The 23,996-nt window shown below is 32.5% G+C and overlaps 2 protein-coding genes across 3 annotated transcripts in view; one reads left to right on the top strand and one right to left on the bottom strand.

The window, feature by feature from the left end:
• The window catches only part of LOC115880111 (cytochrome P450 4C1-like), a 33,484-nt gene extending 31,336 nt beyond the window's left edge, over positions 1-2,148 (top strand). For both annotated transcript variants that reach the window (XM_030897238.1, XM_030897237.1), the window contains one exon: positions 1,843-2,148. In XM_030897238.1, coding sequence (XP_030753098.1) covers positions 1,843-2,009 — 167 coding nt within the window. In that variant the 3' untranslated portion in view covers positions 2,010-2,148. The remainder of the gene's footprint in view (positions 1-1,842) is intronic.
• The window catches only part of LOC115880113, an 870,630-nt gene that overhangs the window by 697,185 nt on the left and 149,449 nt on the right, over positions 1-23,996 (bottom strand). The window lies entirely within an intron of this gene.

Below are 23,996 nucleotides of genomic sequence, written 5' to 3'. Positions count from 1 at the left end.
GACCAGATTTTTTGAAACACCCTGTATACATTTTTAAAAAATCTTAAAATATTTAAAAAACAAAATAAAATATACGTGTTTAAGCGTTTTTTCGGAAACTTGACCGTTTTTTAAATAAAAAATATTGTAATATTTGAGGGGTGGTTTCACCCTCTTGGAACTGGAATTTCGAAAAATCCCTTCTTATCGAACCTCTACACCCTAGAATCAACCTGTATGCCAAAATTGAGCTTCTTACGTTGAGTAGTTTGAGCAGGATCGTGATTAATCAGTATGTCAGTCACTTAAGGATTTTATATACTAAGGACTGGCAAAGGTTAGTCTTGGGTCGAGATTTCCTTATGTAAGAAGAGTACAATGCGTTTATAATGTACTGAACAAAGAGAGAACAGTAAACACGTTGCCAAACGTATGAAATAAACCGAGAAACTGTGTACATCGCCAAGAGACGTGGAAGGGGATATAGCAGATTTGTCGCAGTTGACCGGTCGACCCAATCAATACCCCTGTCAGTACTTAAAGTTCTAGGGAGAGGTGCACATCATGCGTTCAGCTTCACGATTTAATTACTTCTCGTGATACTTAATTTGTTTATTTATTAACGAGTCGTTGTAATTTTTCCTATAGCTTGATTTTTTTTAAGTGCAAGCTAGAAACACTTGCATTTTTGGTAAAAATAAGTGGAATTGAGTGGGTGTTCGATAGTAGTCGCGCTATTAGAACTCTGAATTCAAAAATCGATATCTCGAAACCTATTAGAAATAATAGATTGGTAGTTTTTTCAAGAACTTTGTTAATATTTCTGCTGTATTTTCTTTGTAGACAGTATGTGAAAATGTTTATCAATAAAAAATTTTACGATTGCTGAAAATTGCTATGCTCTAAAAGTAAATGAATGGATTGTTTACAATTTTTGAATGGAAATAACAACCTTATCGAATTTTTCTTATGTAAACATATTGTAAAATATCCGATCTTGAAAATAAAAAAAAGTTTCAATATCTAAAGTGGTTCTTGAGTTATGGCCTGTTATGTGTTAAAAAGCTGAGTTTTTAAATTATCGCGATTACTGACGTTTTCTCGTTATAAAAAAATGACACCCTAACGATATCCTTATAATTCCATTTCAGATGCTCAGGAACATGTCTAAAGATTTTATCTAGTTATCTCTTGAAAAAAAAGTCTTTTAAAAATAAGCGGTTTGCGATCGTGATTTTACTTTACTTGATAGAGAAAGGCGTATCGGCAACGCCGCAACAGCACACCGTCGCGCGTCGCGCCTGTCGGTCGCATTTCTCTCACTCCGACTTAATAAGATCCCTATGCAATTTACTTCCACACATGTAAATGCCGACCCAAAAATAACAGTTGCCAGCACGGTATTAGTATAGATGTACTCGGATCATCTTTACCAGACAAAATGGGTCGTTATTAAATAATAATCATTGAAACAGAACTCGTCGCCTTCCATACTAAGTGTCGACAATTTTACGTAGAGCGAAGGTCTTTTAGAGTGATCTAACAGTCTCCACAGTGTCGCAACTGCAACAGAAAAAGTTCTTATGCTGTAGTAGACGAAATAATTGACGTATCTTACTTTTTAAATTGTTTTTCGGTTACTGTCAAAAATTTTACAACGTATAGAAGTGTCCTTATACGATCAGGCAAACAGTATTTTTTAAGAAGAAAATAGCAGAATAATATTTCGAGACACGTGGCTACACTCAGCAAAATATTGTATCAAAATTACAAAAAAAATTGTAAGATTGTTAATCTCGCTAAAATTATTATTGTTAGATATTTATTGTCTGGAAGTGTATTTCTATTAATGGACATTTTCAGGAAGATATTATGCCATGACGATGATGAAAATAATTGTGTCCAATATAATAAAGAACTACCGGATTGTTACCAAATACCAAAGTATAGAAGATCTCGGATTGTACTTTTTCATATCTCTGAGAACATCATCAAAAGTCGATATAGAGCTTATTTCAAGACAAAAATAGAAGCTTTCAGATAACAGAAGCTTGCGTGAGCGCCGAGTTTACTGTGGTGCATCTCACTGTCATTATGGAAAGTACCCAAAATATGATTACGACATATTTTTTTTACTAATTTTCTCTCAGAATAAAAATTTAAGACATTTGTTGTGCTGTTAATTTATATTTTTTAGATATATTTAGTGCCCTTCTTACACTTTTCCTGTGAACTCTTTAGATTCCTAGCAATAATCCTAGTCATTGAAACCAACTAAATAACTAAACTATGAACGCGAGTTCAACTAAATGCATAACTACAGATAGAGTAGAAGTACCTAAAAGAATGGATTAATTATAAGATTGCTATTTTTATTTTGTTTTAGCTTTCTTTTTATCTATTTTCGAATATATACATATACTTCATCATTATGAAAGTAAAATTTATCATTCAAACAAAGTTATATTATTTGTAATTTCATAATACACTACATAATAAAATTATATCATATAAAACAGTGTAGGTGCTTGTCAACCTTTTCAGACACAATAATTGACTGTGTGTAGTATGATATACAGGATGGTCCGAACTATATTCCGAAAACTTCGGCAGCATATTCTGCAGATAAAAATAAGTAAAAAAGTTCGAATAAATGTATGTCCTAAAATGCTTTGTGTCGGAGATATAGGATGTAGAAGTTTCATTTTTATTTCAATTTTTTCCAAATAATTTCTAAAGTAACGTCAATATTTGGATGAAAATGGTGTCTGGGAGATTTTTGACACGAGAAATTTGATTTTGGCGTCAATATGACTCCTATTTATAGGGGGCGCCGCCTACATGCGTTTTAACTGTTTTGAAGAGTAATAACTTTTTGCCCCTACCTGTATAAAACTACCTAGTGACAAAATATACATTTCCGTGACATTTTACGTAAAAAATATCTCTTGGTAAAAATCGCTACAGCAACCGTTCTCAAGATATTTAGAATGGAAATAGTCCATACATGTCATTATTGACAAAAAATAAACACGTTGAGTAGCTAGTTATTTGACTGAAATTTTTATTTTTTAAAAATATAAATTCTTCTGCGATAAAATGATGATAAAACAGTTTCTGTTGAACTTTTGGCACAAAAACATTTCAAATTTATGATTTCAGTCTAATAACTATTTAGTCAACATGTTTAATTTATGTTAATAAAGACGGGTATTGATAATTTCGATTCAAAATATCTCAATCATTACTCGTAGCTATTTTTCACAACCAAACCAAACCAAGAGACCTTATTTACGTAAAAAGAGTCGTAAATGTATATTTTTTACTCAATAATTTTATACAGGTACGGACGAAAAGTTATTGCTCTTCAAACTAGTTAAAAAATATGTAGGTGGCGCCCTTTACAACTAGGAATCATTTTGACATCAAAATCAAATTTCTCATGTCAAAAAACGCCCAGACACCAATTTTCATCCAAATATTGACCTTACTTCGTAAATCATTTGGAAAAGATCAAAATAAAAATGAAACTTCTACACCCTGTATCTCGTAAACTAATCATTTTAGGACATATATTGATACGAACTTTTTTACTTATTTTTATCTGCAGAATATGCTGCTGAAGTTTCCGGAATACAGTTCGGACCACCCTGTATTATACTCTCTATCTGATGAACATCTTTATCCAAATTGAGATTGTAGTGTGATCTTTATTCACCTTGTGCATGCAATATCATGTATAAGCACAGCCTATCAATTACACAGCCAGTCGCTAATTTTTGAGTACCCGCACTTCACCTGCCATGCCTGTTCTTGTACCCATGCATCCAGGCAGCTACAGCAGCAGCCTCGATAGTTTTTCATAAACGGAATATCAGAATCAGAAATAAATGGAGCTCAGAATCTGATTTATTTGCATATGTTATGTAATCTCTAGGTAGGTAGGCCGAATTCCATGTAAATGATCGTAAGTCGACTAGCTGTCTAATGAATAGGTTGTAGCAATATTAATATACATAAGCAACGTATAAGAATTCCCAGCGGATTTAAGCCGATTAATTCGTATGAAATTCTAGAAAAATTGTGTATGATATATGTATGCCTAAAAAAATGTCCCGACTAAATGATTTATAAACCTATAGACTTGGTGCATTTCAGTTTATTTTAAAAATTCAGACACCAACGCTCGATACGGCAGAAATTAGAAGTTTCTCACTGTATTTCACGCGCAGTTGCGATGTTGATGGCATTGAAATAAAAAAAAAAAAAATATTAAAATCGTGGCTTTGTTATAATATTTCAGTTTGTAATGCAGTTATTGAAACTTCGAATAGTAAAAATTAAGTGAAAACCTAGGTGTCGTTTTGTGTTCTGACTGTGAAATGTTACGCGTAATGGAGGCCGTAATTACGTGGTTGTTGTGTGCAATAACATTCAATAATTCAAGTTTCCCGGATATTCAACTCTCCTGAAACAACATTTTATAGCTTCGCAACTTCTCACACCGATTTGATCAAAAGCAAAAATGGATTCAAGCAGCTCGACGAAACAAGTGACTAAACAAAGTACCCATTACATATCAAAGGATAAATTATAATTTTCATAATTAATGGTATAGGTACTTGTTTTAATCAATCAATTATCACTTTAGTGCAATCAACTTATCAATTTTTTATGAACATCTTTTAAAATTATAATTCTATAGCTTTAAAAAAATTGTTATAACCGAAATAAACCCAGTTTTGTCTGCGCTAGCAAAATCGGTGCGTAAAACTATGCTAGCTACCGTAGTTGAACGCATCTAAAAAGTGTTATTAGCTTGAATAATAAATTATAACAGAAATTATAATTTATGATGATATCAAAATATTTACTTTCTTATTTTTATTTTTAGAATTTTCACAAATCATACTTCATAACACTTTTAGAATAATTATACAGGATGGGTCATAAGTGCAAATATTTTAAGGGTAGTATATTTCGACCCCAGAAACAAAATTATTTCGCCAAAAAAAATTTAAATTAGTTTTTAGTTAAAAAACATAATTTGTTGATAATATGGCAACATAAGTGGTAGATTCATTTTACAAAAAAGAAAATCCAGTAAAGATTCAGTGATTTTCAATTTTTTTGGAAATTTTCAAAGTAAAATAACTCTGTTGTTTTGGATTTATTTGAAAAACAGTAAAGAGAAAATATGTTTCTTTTATTGAGATCTACCAGCCCTGAAAATATTTGAACTTACTTAAGACTCGCCCTGTATAATACATTTTTCGTATACTCGCTATTTAAATCCGTGTATTTGTATATGCTGGTTGTTTTGATATTCTCCGATGGTGGCAGCACCGCCAGAGAATGCACCAAGCCTATAAAGTTCCAAAACCCAACCTGGTGAACAATAATTTGGATATTACATGTAAAATTTTAATCTTGTGGCCTGGCACCCAGCACTGAGTAGCCCCGCCTTGACGCAGCCAGGACGGTGCTTCTCGGCATTCCATCACAGTTTTCGATCTCACTGATTGCATGGTGATGCTTATTAAAGCACCAAAACTTTCAGAGTATATCACGATATTCAGAGTATATCACGATTAATTGCTGATAGACCTCTATTTGTCTATCAGCAATTTTCTCTCGCATACAACTAGTCGCTTCCTTTATGGCATAAACCTCTGCCTGTAGAACATTACAGCCATCCGATACCCTTAAAGATCGTCGGCTATCTAGTTCCTCTGAGAAGATGCCTATACCTGTGCCTCCTGAAGTTGCCGAAGCATCTGTGTAGACTGCTATCTCTTGAGTGTTCATTACTCGGTTGCTTTCCCATTCTTCTCTTGTCGGGATGCAAATCCTAATCTTTTCTCCAAAATCATGTTTGGTGAGCATATAGTCCGTTTTCTGGTCTAGCAGATGTGTTCACCATGATTTTCCCTATCACTCGAAATATCCTCGAGTGACCGTAGTTAGTCTGGTTCTACAGATTGGATTCCCTTAATCTTAGGGCACCCTTAGCGGCCAGATCCTTCACGAGCCAGTCGATTGATTGCATGTCCAGAATTGCTTCTAGCGCAGCTTGTGCTGTGTTGTTCCTTGCTCCAGTTGTACCTAGAGCTGCTAATCGCTGTACTTTTGTGAGGCTTTTTCTATTAGTCTCTTTAAGTACCGGTTCCCACCATACTAGAGCTACATAAGTGATGATTGGTCTAACTATAGCAGTGTACATCCAATGTATAATGTACGGTTGTAGACCTCATCTCCTTCCTGTTAAGATTCAAACTAAATCGTAATATTAAATATTCCATTTCAATATTAAATCAATTTCGAATATCTCATCAAAAATACTATCACTATGAGCACCAGCTTAAAATTATAATAAAATCCAATTTCAATGATGGCAAAAATTCAAATCTGAATCAAATTCCGGCCAATTTAATTATTAGATTTGGCGCGATATTCGAAATTGTGCGAGAGGCGCGGCAAACTCGCCTATAAATTTCAACCCTTTCGACCGATTTTTCCACTTTAAATTCGTACTTCTGAATTACAAATCGATCCTGACAGAGATCCAGAAAGAGATTCGGCGATCGTGTTGCCCGCAGAGTGATAATGAAAAAATTGGTTAAGGGCAAGTCGGGCTCCCACAATAAGGGCCCGGGTACTACAAAGAATGGTGCCATAATAGTAAATTATACATATGATTGAAAAGAGAACGCCTTCAAGTGGAAAGTAATGACCGGTGGCATTTTCCATATGGTTTTATATATAAAATATTAACGTTTTTCTTTTCCTAGCCAACTCTAGCAGGATTTTTTCTATGGTTTTGTAGGTATTTGCCATTAAACTAAAACTAACTTCCGACTCCTAGCGAATAAATAGCAACCCTATATATTTTTCCACTGTTATACGAGTCAAGAGATATGTTTTGTCAATTTTTCATTGATTTCTCACAATTTGACATTATATAAATGGTATATTGTTTTATCAGGAGTAAAAATGACACTTTTTGTGGCGAGGCTCTACGTTTGTTTTGACGTAAAACGTAACTTCCTGGTAAATAGGCTTTCTCTTTGCTTGACACACAGCCGAGGCACAAAGGGTCATTTTTATTCCGAATAGAACATACTATTTTTTTCAAACGCCTCAAATGATTTTTTAAACAATTTCAAACGTTCCAAATAATATAAAAATATTTAAAAGTCAAATCTTGTATGTATAATTATATATGGAGAAACTATGGTTACACTTGTTGAATTTGAGACTTTATGTCAGTTTAATGATATATTTTCGTACTTTTATGCTTAGGCTAAAATTGCTTTACTTTTATGCCTAGATAGAAAGATAGTCGCAACCAGGTTTGGAACCATTTAGGAAACCAACGATGCGTACAAATAAATTGGCTATTTCGTTCAGCGAACAAAGCTATTATTCATGAAAAAGACCTTTCTCAGAATGGCAAACCAATTCGATATAATATTGTCAAGGCTCTACAGCCAAGGGTCTTTTTAGGGTAACCATTTTGTAGCAAATACATTTTTATATAGTTCATTATTATATACGAATAGCCAAACTATATCACAATAAAACTGTTTAGTCAGGAACTCTACAAAGAAGCGTTTTAATAAAAACAGGACCGGAAACATTGAAACAAGAGAAAGCCTATTTACCAGAAGTAGACTCTGAATGCGGTGAGTCGTATTTTGATGAAGAGACAAAACGTCATCTAAATGTACGACTTTATAGTCTAAGAGCTAGCAACGTTTTCGAGAAAGAATTTTAAGACGTCTGGCTCGTTGATATATCTTTTACTGTGCTCTCTGGAACAGCATGCGGCCCGTCTGGTTGCCGATACCCGCTGCGTTCACTACTGCGCATCGGAAGAAGATCCTATATTTTTTATTAATTTAGGCCTATAAATTCTAGTATTGAATATAAATCGAACATGTCTCCATAGCGCAGTGCGTAGAGTTTCCGCCCACGAACCGATGATTCAGAGTTCGAATCCGGGTCAGGGCAAAGACTTTTTTATTTTATTTTCTGATAGTAAAGTATTAAATAATACTGGTAAAAAAAGTGTAAAAGTGTAGAATTCTATACTATGTTTTTTTTTCTCAAGTAAGATTTCGACAGACGATGACAGAAGAAAAGCAGATGACGTCCCATATCAATCTATTTATTTCACTAAAAAAAGTTTCTAATATTTTTTAAGTTAACTATGCGTTTAAATATAAATCCGTCATGCATCGTCTCTTGTTCTTTTTAACCACTTTTATTGGTTTATTTCAAAAATGACAGATCATATTTCAATTTTATTGGTTTGACTTAACGGTGAACGGCAAACGGACGCCGCGCGCCTATGCGTATGAACATGAACTCGCCTTTAGATTTTTGAGGCTTGTCAAATTCTTGCCAAATTATAGGTTATAATTTTGTGTCAACTTATGTCAAATATCTGCGTTTTGGAAGATAATGCATTTTGATTCGTGTTACTACGTGTGTTTTGTGTCTTTTGAAGTCAAGTGGAGGAAAAATCGAGGGAAAATTAATTGCAGACCCAGAGCACAGTTTATAGTTAATGCTCGCTGCCCAGGCAGAAACTCTTATACACCAATAAAGTTACCATCAATAAAGTTTGTATACCATCTCGTCGTAGATAAGTGCATCTCGTATATGCTACAAGGATCGTACTAAACATATACTACTGGAGTCTGGAGTAGCCGTAAAATATCGACATCACACGATAGGTAAATAATGGATTTTAGTACTGCAGAAAAATAATGTCAGAAGGTACTGGTTTAAAAAAATTAAGATTAAAGTTAATTAATCAATCTTTAAGGTGTAAAATTTGGTATGTGTTACTATTAATAAAATAGTTTGTTTCATTTATGTTGTTTTATTTATTCTTGTGGAATATTACAAATTTGTATGTTACATAAGTTATATTAATAAATAATAAATGGCGGGAAGTTTCTTGAAGCTTAAAAGTAAGAAATAGTTCTTTTTAGATTTTTTTTGGTATGTGGTGTTTTGTTCTTGTTTGTTTTGTATTAACACATACCGTTTTTTTAAAATAAAATTTCACGATTACATTTTTTGAGTTTTATACAGTTTTTTTCGGATTTTGAAGTAATCATTTATCAGTCGGGCAACGGCCTAGCTACCTTGAAACACCGGTTCCCATTAGAACACCGAAGTTAAGCGACGTAAGGCGATACTGGTGGATGGACGGGTGACCGGTTCGAAATTCTGTATCGTGCTGTTGTCCAAGGGAAAAGTGCAAAATCTATTGATACACACTGCTCATTCACGCCGGTTCGAGGCCGGATGAGATCGGATATCTCGTGAGTAAGAGCGCTATCACACACGCTGGCAAAATCGGTGCCGGTGCCGGAGTTGAAATCGATTAGAATATAAACAAATTAGCTCCTTCACATATACTCCGATCCGATAAAATAGTCGGGGACCGGCAAATACAATAGAATTAAATTCAACTGTCGGAACGGGAGCAAAGCCGGCGCCGACTCCGACACCGATTTTGCCGGTGTGTGTGCAAGCGCTCTAAGAGTTAATTTAGACACTTCCTAAGTCGGTACGCCACTGACCATGATATGGCCGAGGACCGCGGTTCGGATTCCGCGTAAACAAAGTAGGCCCCGTCCAGATTAGCCCTGGCAGCAAAAAGGAGACGTTAACTGAAATCTTTACTTAACTTTTTACTTATCAGTCAAATTTTAAATATATTAATTTCCTGCTATGCGTTCCAGTTGTACCAACTTATTTCTTTGTAAAATAAAATAAACTACTTTGAAATTAAAATGACAGATACATCTATCACTGTCAAGAATCTTGTTGTTGGACAGACTATACCATCAACTTAAACATAGAAACAATATAAACAATGCGTTTATGTTTTTATTACTCTGAGGTAAAGATCGAGAGCCGAGCCAGTCCATACAATTCTATCTTAAAGTGGCAAATTTCCCCGTTAAATTTATACCCTCAATATATTCCGGACGATCTGCCTTTTTATATAACGGCGGAATAAAATATTAATTTTTATCGTTCGGAATGGTCTATTGCTTTAAGGCCGTCCCACGGGATTTGTTGACAAGGTGTTTTTTTATCAGGCGGCAGTTTATCTCCCTGGAAGGGTAAAACAAATATCTTAGGGTTAATAAAATAAACTGCCCATTTTAAAAAATATATTTTTATATGATTAACAACTAAAAAGTGCAGATGGTGTTTTATGTATAAAATATTGAAATGATTTCGATTAAATAGTAAACTTGTTTCAAATTCTATTGATTCATGAAATATCCTAAAAATATAAAGCGTTTTCTGACAAAAATATTTTGTAGCATTTGTTATACCGGGTGTTTCTTATAAGTGGATCACCCCTACAACTTTTTGATTTTTTTAGATAAATAAATGAGATTTGTTTTCAGTCACTTCCCGTTTATGGTTGATTCTCACTATACCTTCCATTTCCATTCCATATCCATTCCATATCCATTCCGTATCCATTCCATATCCATTCCATATCCATTCCATATCCATTCCATATCCATTCCATATCCATTCCATATCCATTCCATATCCATTCCATATCCATTCCATATCCATTCCATATCCATTCCATATCCATTCCATATCCATTCCATATCCATTCCATATCCATTCCATATCCATTCCATATCCATTCCATATCCATTCCATATCCATTCCATATCCATTCCATATCCATTCCATATCCATTCCATATCCTTTCCATATCCATTCCATATCCATTCCATATCCATTCCTTATCCATTCCATATCCATTCCATATCCATTCCATATCCATTCCATATCCATTCCATATCCATTCCATATCCATTCCATATCTATTCCATATCCATTCCATATCCAATCCATATCCATTCATATCCATTCCATATCCATTCCATATCCATTCCATATCCATTCCATATCCATTCCATATCCATTCCATATCCATTCCATATCCATTCCATATCCATTCCATATCCATTCCATATCCATTCCATATCCATTCCATATATCCATTCCATATCCATTCCATATCCATTCCATATCCATTCCATATCCATTCCATATCCATTCTATTCCATATCCATTCCATATCCATTCCATATCCATTCCATATCCATTCCATATCCATTCATATCCATTCCATATCCATTCCATATCCATTCTATATCCATTCCATATCCATTCCATATCCATTCCATATCCATTCCATATCCATTCCATATCCATTCCATATCCATTCCATATCCATTCTATATCCATTCCTATATCTATTCCATATCTATTCCATATCCATTCCATATCCATTCCATATCCATTCCATATCCATTCTATATCCATTCTATATCCATTCCATATCATATTCCATATCCATTCCATATCCTATTCCATATCCATTCCATATCCATTCCATATCCATTCCATATCCATTCCATATCCATTCTTATATCTATTCCATATCCATTCCATATCCATTCATATATCCATTCCATATCCATTCCATATCCATTCCATATCCATTCCATATCCATTCCATATCCATTCCATATCCATTCCATATCCATTCCATATCCATTCCATATCCATTCCATATCCATTCCATATCCATTCCATATCCATTCCATATCCATTCCATATCCATTCCATATCCATTCCATATCCATTCCATTCCATATCCATTCCATATCCATTCCATATCCATTCCATATCCATTCCATATCCATTCCATATCCATTCCATATCCATTCCATATCCATTCCATATCCATTCCATATCCATTCCATATCCATTCCATATCCGTTCCATATCCATTCCATATCCATTCCATATCCGTTCCGTATTTTTATTGTATTGATGCTATACGTAAGCTTCCGTTCATATCAGTTCCATACTTTTTATTATACGATTTATATCCTTACGAAAGTTTTATTTTAAAAATTTGTATCTTTTGAAAAAGGTAATAGATTAAATTAAGAGGTAAAAGAATAAATAAATATCAGCAAAATTTTAACAGAGCTGGTACAAATGTAATGGTGCCTCCAGACCTGGGGAGTCGAGTGCGAGACGAGCGCGAGACATTCCAAATTTGCGGTGTTTTTCAAAGGGTGGAGGGGTCTCGCAAGAGCCTCGCGACCGTCTCACGAGACAACCTACGGAGCCTCGTTGCTATCCGTCCCCTGTCGGTTTTTCGACGGCCGATCAAAGAAAGCTCGCGGCCAAGTCTGGACATTTTTTGGTAGGCTCGCTCGACTGCAAGATATTAGCTCTGATATTATAGTGCAAAAATAAAATTTTATAATTTTTATATGTATAATGCCAGGTATAATGTTATATACCTAAAACGGTATACCCCTAAAACTAATAGTTTTTGTAATATTTCAATTTGATTAAACAAAAAATGTTAGATTTCAGTGTTGTAAAAAATTGTCAGTCATGCTATTGCTTCTGAAGTTGGAGTTCTAAAATTTGTTAGGATAGTTTTATATAGGGACGAAGAAAAAGATATAGGTAAAGATATTTGAGTTACATGCTGCAGTGTGTTCAACAAATATTTATGAATTTCGACTATTTAAAATTAAATAATCTCAAATTTTTTAAATGGAACACCGTATGTATTATCATTTTTTTAATAGAATTTACAAATTTTGCATCACTGACCCTTTTTACCATACCGATATCTAACATTTCTTTAAACAAATTGAATTATTAAAAAATCTATTATTTTAGATATATACGTAATAATATTATATGCAAAAGAATTTATACTTAGAAAGTTGGCGCTTTACTTGAAAAGTTAGTGGTAGAGATCCGGAAAGAAGATTTTATCTTGTGGGAAATCTCTTTAATGTTTGTTTTCGGTCTAACCTAGCCAGGTCTGAGTCTAAGTTGATAAAGTAATTATACGGATTTGGATGTTCCGGAACGTTGTAGCACCGCAATTTACACAAAGAAATTTATTGTCCGGATTGTCGGCTCTATGGAAATGAAACGCAAAGTTTTTGAAACCATCATGACTAAAATTAAAAGCGGTTTATAGTTGGACAATTCTTAATTAAAAAAAATATATTAGAAGACAATTCTTTATAACTTCACCTTCTTATAATGACACAATCATAACTTGAGTTTGTAAATACTCAACTAAAGTAGCATCAATTTTTAATTTCTTGTTCCAATTTATTTCCTATTTTTCAGATCTTTTTAAGTCGGTGTTTTAAGTTGTGGACGATTCTTAATTAAATAAAAACATTAGAAGACAATTTTGTTCTTTATAACTTCAGCTTCTTATAATGACACAATCATAACTTTAGTTTGTAAATACTCAACTAAAGTGGCATCAATTTTTAATTTCTTGCTCCAATTTATTTGCTATTTTTCAGATCTTTAAGTGTACGGTTGGTATTATTTATTCGTGGGTTTATTTGTTTCTCTTTACCATCAAAAATATTTTATAATGCACTTGTAAACTTCCAAAACAAAATAAATCATTTTGACTTAGTACAATACCAAACTTTGTAAAATGATCCGTCTCTAATTTATTCGATAAGAAACCAATATTCGGTTTCTCATCGTTAACAAACTGAGGACGATCTAGTTAGAACGAAATCTGATAAATCGTCGAAAATTATACTTAGAAAGTTACCGCTTTACTTGAAAAGTTAGTGGACGAGATTCGGAAAGGGAGTTTTATCTTGTCGGAAATCTCTTTAATGTTTGTTTTCGCTCTAACTTGGTCAGGTCCGAGTCTAAGTTGATATAAGTAATTATAGAGATTTGAATGTTCCGGAACGTAGTAGCACCGTGATTTACAAAGAAATTTATTGTCGGAAATGTCGGCTCTATGGAAATGAATCGCCAAGATTTTGAAACTATCATAACTAAAATTAAAAGCGGTTTATAGGTGGACAATTCTTAATTAAAAAAAAACAATTCTTTATAAGACAATTCTTTATAATCTCACCTATTTATAATGGCACAATAATCACTTGATTTTATAAATACTCAACTAAAGTGGAGTCAATTTTTAATTTCTTGTTCCAAATTATTTGTTATTTTTCAGATCTTTTTAAGTGTACGGTTGGTGTTATTTATTCGTTGGTTTATTTGTTTCTCTTTACCATCAAAAAAGATTTTATAATACATTTGAAAACTTCCAAAACAAAATAAATCATTTTGACTTACGTACAATACCAAACTTTACAAAATGATCCGTTTGTAATTTATTCAACAAGAAACAAATATTCGGTTTTTCATCGTTAACAAACTGAGGACGATCTAGTTAGGACAGAATCTGATAAATCGTCGAAAATTATACTTAGAAAGTTGCCGCTTTACTTGAAAAGTTAGTGGACGAGATCCGGAAAGAAGATTTTATCTTGGCGGAAATCTCTTTAATGGTTGTTTTCGCCCTAACTTGGTCAGGTCTGAGTCTAAGTTGATATAAGTAATTATACGGATTTGGATGTTCCGGAACCTTGCAGCATCGCGATTTACTAAGAAATTGATTGTCGGAAATGTCGGCTCTATGGAAATGAATCGCCAAGTTTTGGAAACTTAACTAAAAAACAAAACTAAAATTAAAAGCAGGTTATAGTTGGACAATTCTTAATTAAAAAAACATTAGAAAGACTTTATAACTTCACCTTCTTATAATGACACAATTATAACTTGAATTTGTAAACACCCAACTAAAGTGGCATCAATTTTTAATTTCTTGTTCCAATTTATTTGCTATTTTTCAGATCTTTTTAAGTGTACGGTTGGTGTTATTTATTCGTGGGTATATTTGTTTCTCTTTATCATCAAAAAATATTTTATAATGCATTTGCAAACTTCCAAAACAAAATAAATCATTTTGACTTACGTACAATACAAAACTTTACAAAATGATCCGTTTGTAATTTATTCAACAAGAAACAAATATTAGGTTTTTCATCGTTAACAAACTGAGGACGATCTAGTTAGAACAGAATCTGATAAATCGTCGAAAATTATACTTAAGAAGCTGCAGCTTTACTTGAAAAATTAGTGGACGAGATCCGGAAAGAGTATTTTATCTTGTCGGAAATCTCTTTAATGTTTTTTTTCGGTCTAACTTGGTCAGGTCTGTGTCTAAGTTGATATAAGTAATTATACGGATTTGGATGTTCAGGAACGTTGTAGCACCGCAATTTACACCACAAAGAAATTTATTGTCCGGATTGTCGGCTCTATGGAAATGAAACGCAAAGTTTGTGAAACTATCATAGCTAAAATTAAAAACGGTTTATAGTTGAACAATTCTTAATTAAAAAAAACATTAGAAAGACTTTATAACTTCACCTTCTTATAATGACACAATTATAACTTTAGTTTATAAATACTCAACTAAAGTTGAATCAATTTTTAATTTCTTGTTCCAATCTATTTGCTATTTTTCGAATCTTTTTAAGTGTACGGTTGGTGTTATTTATTCGTGGATATATTTGTATCTTGTTTATAATTTATTTAACAAGAAACAAATATTCTATTTCTCATCGTTAACAAACTGAGAACGATCTAGTTAGGATAGAAGCTGATAAATTGTCGAAAATTATACTTAGAAAGTTGCCGCTTTACTTGAAAAGTTAATGGACGAGATCTGGAGAGTTTTATCTTGTCGGAAATCTCTTTAATGTTTGTTTTCGCTCTAACTTGGTCAGGTCCGAGTCTAAGTTGATTTAAGTAATTATTCGGATTTGGATGTTCCGGAACGTTGCAGCATCGCGATTTCCTAAGAAATTGATAGTCGGAAATGTCGGCTCTATGGAAATGAATCGCCAAGTTTTGGAAACTATCATAACTAAAATTAACAGCAGTTTATAGTTGGACAATTCTTAATAAAAAAAGCAATTCTTTATAATCTCACCTATTTATAATGGCACAATCATAACTTGAGTTTATAAATACTCAACTAAAGTGGAATCAATTTTTAATTTCTTGGCTCAATTTATTTGCTATTTTTCAGATCTTTTTAAGTGTACGGTTGGTGTTATTTGTTTCTCTTTACCTTTAAAAAAAGATTTTATAATGCATTTGTAAACTTCCAAAACAAAATAAATCGTTTTGACTTACGTATGTTAAAAAATGATCCATTTGTAATTTATTCAACAAGAAACAAATATTCTGTTTCTCATCGTTAACAAACTGAGAACGATCTAGTTAGGACAGAATCTGATAAATTGTAGAAAATTATACTTAGAAAGCGGCCGCTTTACTTGAAAAGTTAGTGGACGAGATCCGGAAAGAGGATTTTATCTTGTCGGAAATTTCTTTAATATTTGTTTTCGCCGTAACTTGGTCAGGTCTGAGTCTAAGTTGATTTAAGTAATTATACGGATTTGGATGTTCCGGAACGCTGCAGCATCGCGATTTACTAAGAAATTGATTGTTGGAAATGTCGGCTCTATGGAAATGAATCGCCATGTTTTGGAAACTATCATAACTAAAATTAAAAGCAGTTTATAGTTGAACAATTCTTAATTAAAAAAAAACATTAGAAATACTTTATAACTTCACCTTCTTATAATGACACAATTATAACTTGAGTTTGTAAACACTCAACTAAAGTGGCATCAATTTTTAATTTCTTGTTCCAATTTATTTGCTATTTTTCAGATCTTTTTAAGTGTACGGTTGGTGTTATTTATTCGTGGGTATATTTGTTTCTCTTTACCATCAAAAAAATTTTATAATGCATTTGCAAACTTCCAAAACAAAATAAATCATTTTGACTTATGTACAATACAAAACTTTACAAAATGATCCGTTTGTAATTTATTCAACAAGAAACAATTATTCGGTTTTTCATCGTTAACAAACTGAGGACGATCTAGTTAGGACAGAATCTGATAAATCGTCAAAAATTATACTTAGAAAGCTGCAGCTTTATTTGAAAAGTTAGTGGACGAGATCCGGAGAGTTTTATCTTGTCGGAAATCTCTTTAATGTTTGTTTTCGCTCTAACTTGGTCAGATCTGAGTCTAAGTTGATATAAGTAATTATAAGGATTTGGATGTTCCGGAACGTGGTAGCACCGCGATTTACAAAGAAATTTATTGTCGGAAATGTCGACTCTATGGAAATGAATCGCCAAATTTTTGAAACTATCATAACTAAAATTAAAATCGGTTTAAAGTTGGATAATTCTTAATTAAAAAAAACATTAGAAAGACTTTATAGCTTCACCTCCTTATAATGGCACAATTATAACTTGAGTTTGTAAATACACAATTAAAGTGGTATCAATTTTTAGTTTCTTGTTCTAATTTATTTGCTATTTTCAGGTTTTTTTAAGTGTACGGTTGGTATTATTTATTCGTGGGTATATTTGTTTCTCTTTACCATCAAAAAAATTTTATAATGCATTTGCAAACTTCCAAAACAAAATAAATCATTTTGACTTACGTACAATACAAAACTTTACAAAATGATCCGTTTGTAATTTATTCAACAAGAAACAAATATTCGGTTTTTCATCGTTAACAAATTGAGGACGATCTAGTTAGGACAGAATCTGATAAATCGTCGAAAATTATACTTAGAAAGCTGCAGCTTTACTTGAAAAGTTAGTGGACGTGATCCGGAGAGTTTTATCTTGTCGGAAATCTCTTTAATGTTTGTTTTCGCTCTAACTTGGTCAGATCTGAGTCTAAGTTGATATAAGTAATTATAAGGATTTGGATGTTCCGGAACGTGGTAGCACCGCGATTTACAAAGAAATTTATTGTCGGAAATGTCGGCTCTATGGAAATGAATCGCCAAATTTTTGAAACGATCATAACTAAAATTAAAATCGGTTTAAAGTTGGATAATTCTTAATTAAAAAAAACATTAGAAAGACTTTATAGCTTCACCTCCTTATAATGGCACAATTATAACTTGAGTTTGTAAATACACAACTAAAGTGGTATCAATTTTTAGTTTCTTGTTCTAATTTATTTGCTATTTTCAGGTTTTTTTAAGTGTACGGTTGGTATTATTTATTCGTGGGTTTATTTGTATCTCTTTTCCATCAAAAAATATTTTATAATGCACTTGTAAACTTCCAAAACAAAATAAATCATTTTGACTACATTACAAAACTTTGTAAAATGATCCGTCTCTAATTTATTCGATAAGAAACCAATATTCGGTTTCTCATCGTTAACAAACTGAGGACGATCTAGTTAGAACGAAATCTGATAAATCGTCGAAAATTATACTTAGAAAGTTACCGCTTTACTTGAAAAGTTAGTGGACGAGATCCGGAAAGGGAGTTTTATCTTGTCGAAAATCTCTTTAATGTTTGTTTTCGCTCTAACTTGGTCAGATCTGAGTCTAAGTTGATATAAGTAATTATAAGGATTTGGATGTTCCGGAACGTGGTAGCACCGCGATTTACAAAGAAATTTATTGTCGGAAATGTCGGCTCTATGGAAATGAATCGCCAAATTTTTGAAACTATCATAACTAAAATTAAAATCGGTTTAAAGTTGGATAATTCTTAATTAAAAAAAAACATTAGAAAGACTTTATAACTTCACCTCCTTATAATGGCACAATTATAACTTGAGTTAACAAACTGATAAATCGTCGAAAATTATACTTAGAAAGTTGCTGCTTTACTTGAAAAGTTAGTGGACGAGATCCGGAGAGTTTTATCTTGTCGGAAATCTCTTTAATGTTTGTTTTCGGTCTAACTTCCTCAGGTCTGAGTCTAAGTTGATATATGTAATTATACGGATTTGGATGTTCCGGAATGTAGTAGTACCGCGATTTACAAAGAAATTTATTGTCCGGATTGTCGACCCTATGGAGATGAAACGCAAAGTTTTTGCAGCTATCATAATTGAAATTTAAATTGCATAACATTACGAGTAGTTGGATAGTTGCTGATTTTAAGAAACGAAGGAAGGTGCGATTCTTTTAATGAATTTGATATAATACATAATTTAACTTTGGTCTGTGGACTATCAACACTGTTTCCTGATTTAATAAAATATAGGAAATATATTTTTGGGACTTTAGGAAACCTTTCTTGTAATATTTAATATTTAGTGTTATCATATTGCCATTAATAAATAATAAATAAATATCTACAGTAGGTATATTCCGGATTTTCCTTATAAGAAAAAAAAACTTTTTTTATTATTGACATTTTGAGAAAAACGCATTCTTCATAAAATATTTGCTTGTTCTAAAATAATTAATTCCGTTTATACTTCTCCAAATTTCCATACCGTTTTAAAGAAAATTAAACAAAACATGAAAATATAGTTGAACTTTTTCTAAAGTCCTTAAAATCAAAAGGCGTTTGTGGTAATATAATATCTATAGTAATATAATTTCGATTTCATTCTTTGATAGATGGTTAATACTAATTTTGATTTACGTCATATTTTTGCTGTTATTAATAAAGCACATCTTCCTATAACTATAATGATCTTTTCAGTGGCATTGAACTAAGTAAATTTCGTACTTCTTTAACATTCTAAAACAGCAAAAAATATGACGTTAATTAATATCCATCAATACCAATCTTACAAAGAATTAAAACGAAATTATATTACCACGAAAATTTATATTAATAATGCATTTGTCTCAAATGTATGTCAATAATAAAAAAGTTTTTCCTCTTGTAAAGACAAGCCGGGGACATAGGTACTCTCTTTGAGCACTTTGAGCTACTATACAGTATGTTTCATAGCTTAAAGAGCTATGGAACGATGTATACTAGGGGGTCTCTCTACGAGACAAAATTCTTCGCAATTAATACATCCGGAGGCATACAAGAGTTACTGATATAATTCAGGAAATAGCTAAGATGAAATAACAATGGGCTGGACATATTGCTAAAAAATGCCGGGTATTTAGCCATTGAAACAGAAATGTCAAGTAACGTTTTATGCTACGGGTTTAGAATCCAAATGGAAGCCAGTTTATCAGTGGCTTTTTTCTTGTAAACAAATTGATCAAGATAAACTAACTGTAAAATTTCAGTGGGTATAAAACGAAAAACCAAAAAAAAAATAATATTTCAATCTTTTGAGAAGCCTTTAATTATTTAGCAGATTCACGACTATTAAGACCTTCTTATTTGAGAGATTAATAAAAGCTTTTTGTTCCAACGCAGAAATTAGGACCGTTCTAGAACGGTTATTGGTATCGCCGGGATCGAATTTATGCGCATGTGTCGACTTGGACAGTTCTGTTACGATACCAAAATTAAATGCAGTTGGAACGGTTTGGGAATCGATTTTAGAATTCGCCCTGGCCGCTATGACGTCTTTGACGCTGGAATCCATTTCATAACCTTATTTTTTGTTATTGTTATTGGTAAGATCTAAGAGTTAGGTAGATTTTTTTATACGATTTTGATTACCATAAGGGATTCAAAATGAGTAATATACCGTATAATCGAAAAAAACGGCGTAAGCGATTGCTCTGTAATTTTTTATATGTAAAATTATATGGAGAATGGCATTGATCATCATTTCCAAGCCAACAGGACGCCGTTTTTTTCTCGATCGTACGGTACTTACGTGCTTGAACTATACACTATAAGACAATTATTAATAAATTGGGGGAGATTTATTTATATTTGTACGTTTGAATCATTCGTTCAAATCATTTTCGCTGGTATCCAACAAAGACTCGATATCACTGTCCCCTTTGTCACTCATCATAGTTCAAAAATAGAGAAATATTTAAAATAAATGCACGATAAACATCAAATAAAACTTTAAGCTTCAAATCGTCGTCAAAACAACATATAAATAAACTGTTAAAATTAAAGAGAGAAATGGCTAAAGGAACTTAAAGTCCAGAAAAAATCTATAATCTGGTGACACACTCTTAATGCGCAGGTCAGTCCCTATGATTCTTGCTTTCAAGCTGGTATCGAAATTACGGTCCCGGAATCGATTCACTAACGGTGACAACTCTTGTTGGAACGCAAAAGTTATCGTTCACTAAACGATTCTCTCATCGTTGGAACGCTTTTTCTCCACTGCGCAGAAGCGTTACCGTACCGAGTACGGTTCTCTCCGTCGTCGTTGGAAGAAAGCTAAAGATAGATATTTATTTAATTATTATTGTATCAACTTTTAACTAGCAAGTTAATTCAAGTACTCAAAAATTAGAAGATGTGGTAGAAAACCCAATTTTGGCGTAATTACATTGAGTTAGTTTAATTTTTTGATACAGCGAACAAAAGCAAGTTGTAAGTTAACATCTATTAAAAAACCTCTTCAAAGTTCAGGTTCCATTAAAATCGACTTAACTAGTTTTAACTTGAGCCGCAGCCCAAAAAACTTCTAAATTAAAAGCTATAAACATTTAAAGTTTAAGCATATTTACAGTTAATCGGGCTCATCTAATTGTTCTTTTCGATCTTTTAGCAGGTCTGAGTCCTTGATAAACTTTACTCGAAAATTAATTAGAAAGTTATAAAACTTTGTTAATATAGGTAGTTATTGTCGGTTTATAACATTTAACAAACATTATGCTTTTCTTCTTTTTATATCATGAAATTTTACAAGACTTGAATTGTGAAACTTGAGTTTTGTTATACAAGGTGCCCCAAAAACAAGTGCAACTATGTTAAGGGGTTGATCTGGCAAAAAGAAACATATTTTCTCTTTTTACATTAAATTGATAATAACTGAACTATTTAACTTCGAAAATTTAAAAAATTAATGGCAAAATTTTGAGAGTCGCCGCCAGCAATCGATAATCAGTCATAAATTACCTCGCAATTACCTGGATATCGGCTTATTCAACGCCCAGTGTTGACATATCGACTAAAAATAGTTAAAAAATTACTTGAAAAATTCACATTAAAAGTAAAAAACTTACATAACATTAAACGGGACTCCGATAGATAGCAGATAAATGTAATTACGTTAGAGCAAGGTTTGAAGCACTTTCCCTAAAATGCAACTCTACACTTAACAACTCTTCGATTCTTGACATTACTACAAAGTATCCACCTGTATTGGGTACAAAATATATTCATATAGTATCTGAATTATTTACGATTATTTCTTGACACCTCTTACACTCTTGTTTTTATGAATAAACACCAAAATAATTGATATTTCTATTAATTATGGATTTCGACAACGAAAATACTTTTTTAAAAAATTTTATTTTTCACAAAGTATGTTTAACAGATACAATGAATACAATGGTTAAGAACAGAATGACAATTTTAATGCGCTTGGTTATATTTATAAGTTCGGTTTCGCTCGCGTCTTCGTGGGAAAACCATGCTATTTCCTCTCACATAACTCCTCCCTTCTTAAATGGAAAATGTGAGGGGAGGCGAATCATTTTCAGGATGTTCCTCTCGGGGTTGCTTCTTTTTTTTCTATCTTCTTTTTGTAGATAGACCATGTAATCCAACAAATCATTGCGATGACCAGAATTGTAATGGCAATGCTAGCGAAACTCCATCCTACAGGGTGTATCACTTCATTAAAAGGTTGAAGTAATTTAACTTTTTCCTGAAGTTCAGATATTTCATGGATATTTATTGACTTAATATCGATAGGTTGATCTTCTTTTGAGTTTTCTGGTCCAACGTAGATTTTCGGTAAGGTAAAGGGCATTCCTTGAATTATTTCTTCTTTATTGATGAATTGATAGCTTGATACATTTACTTCACAGTTCGGTTCGATTTCTATCAGGCTTGGATCGCTGATAAATTTATTTTCTTTTTCATCACCACACTGCTGCTGAATTTTCAATGGTTCTTCAGTAGGTATTGCGACGATATATTTGTTGTTGATTGGTTTTATAATTGGGTTCTTGATGAACGTTTTTACTGTATGGCAGGAGTGGATTTCGGCATCTTTGATTAGTGTCGATATACAGTCGTTGTTTGTTGGCTGAAGTTTATTTGACAGATATGGATGTCTTCGATAACTGGGCATTCTTCTTCTTCATATTGTAGATGGTTCATGCCAAGTGTAAGGAAAGGTTGATTTGGTAAAATTATCGATTGATTGATGGGAATAGGGAATAGGTGAAATGTATCGAAAATCTCTTTTAACGATATTGGAAAATGAACTGCAAATATTATTTTATCCTCTGAATAACTTACTTGAAGGCCAGCTAATTGATAATACGAAATTACATTCTTAAACGTTATTATATTTTGCTCACCATATAACTTAGTTAAATACGATACTGAGTAGTACAGCTCGGATGCAGACATCACGGCGCTATGTAAGGTGTTAAGTTTCGCAAACATTAGTGCGTTTTCTATATTATCTAAAAATGTAATTAAATTTTGGCAATTTAAAATTATTTGATGTAATGTATTTTGGATATTCAAATATTGTGCAGAATTTCTAATTTGTTTTTCCAAATTTTGTATTTTATTTCTTATCATCTTTTGGTTTTCATTAAGGAGAGTTATAGAGTCATTATAACTATTAATGAGTTGCCTTGTTAAAGATATTTGTAGAGATATTTCTTTATGCAAAGAATTTTGATTATTTGATAGTATAGAAATTGCTTTGCCATATTTTTCACCATCTTCGCTATCTAAAGTGCCAAATAACCATTTTGATGTTTTGCCTATAATATTAATTAAACCGCGCTTATTTCGGCGATGAGGCGTAATATTATTTAATTTAGTTTTGGCTGTCAGTATGAAATGTTTCGCATGCGCAAGCATGTTCGGAAAATGAATGTAGTTTGTGGAATGTACTGAGTCATTGTGATATCTATAAATAGAGTCTTCTAAATGATTATAAAATTGTTCAATATTGGATAGCTGGTCATAAATGGGTTGTGTTTGAACGTAATGTAAGAATGTGTGTTTGTGTTCTGTTATTCGTGTCTTGCCTAAATAAAAAGGAAGCAAAGGGAGTTTAGAGTGGATATTATAACTTTAGAAAAGGATAGGTTAATGATTAGTGTTAGTATAGCTACATGAAGGTTGAGACGGGTCAACTTCATCTTCGTTT

Source organism: Sitophilus oryzae, unplaced genomic scaffold (genome assembly GCF_002938485.1).
Source record: "Sitophilus oryzae breed Bouriz unplaced genomic scaffold, Soryzae_2.0 scaffold_1614_pilon_pilon, whole genome shotgun sequence".
NCBI classification, from domain to species: Eukaryota; Metazoa; Arthropoda; class Insecta; order Coleoptera; family Curculionidae; genus Sitophilus; species Sitophilus oryzae.
This window is presented reverse-complemented; position numbering and strand designations above follow the sequence as displayed.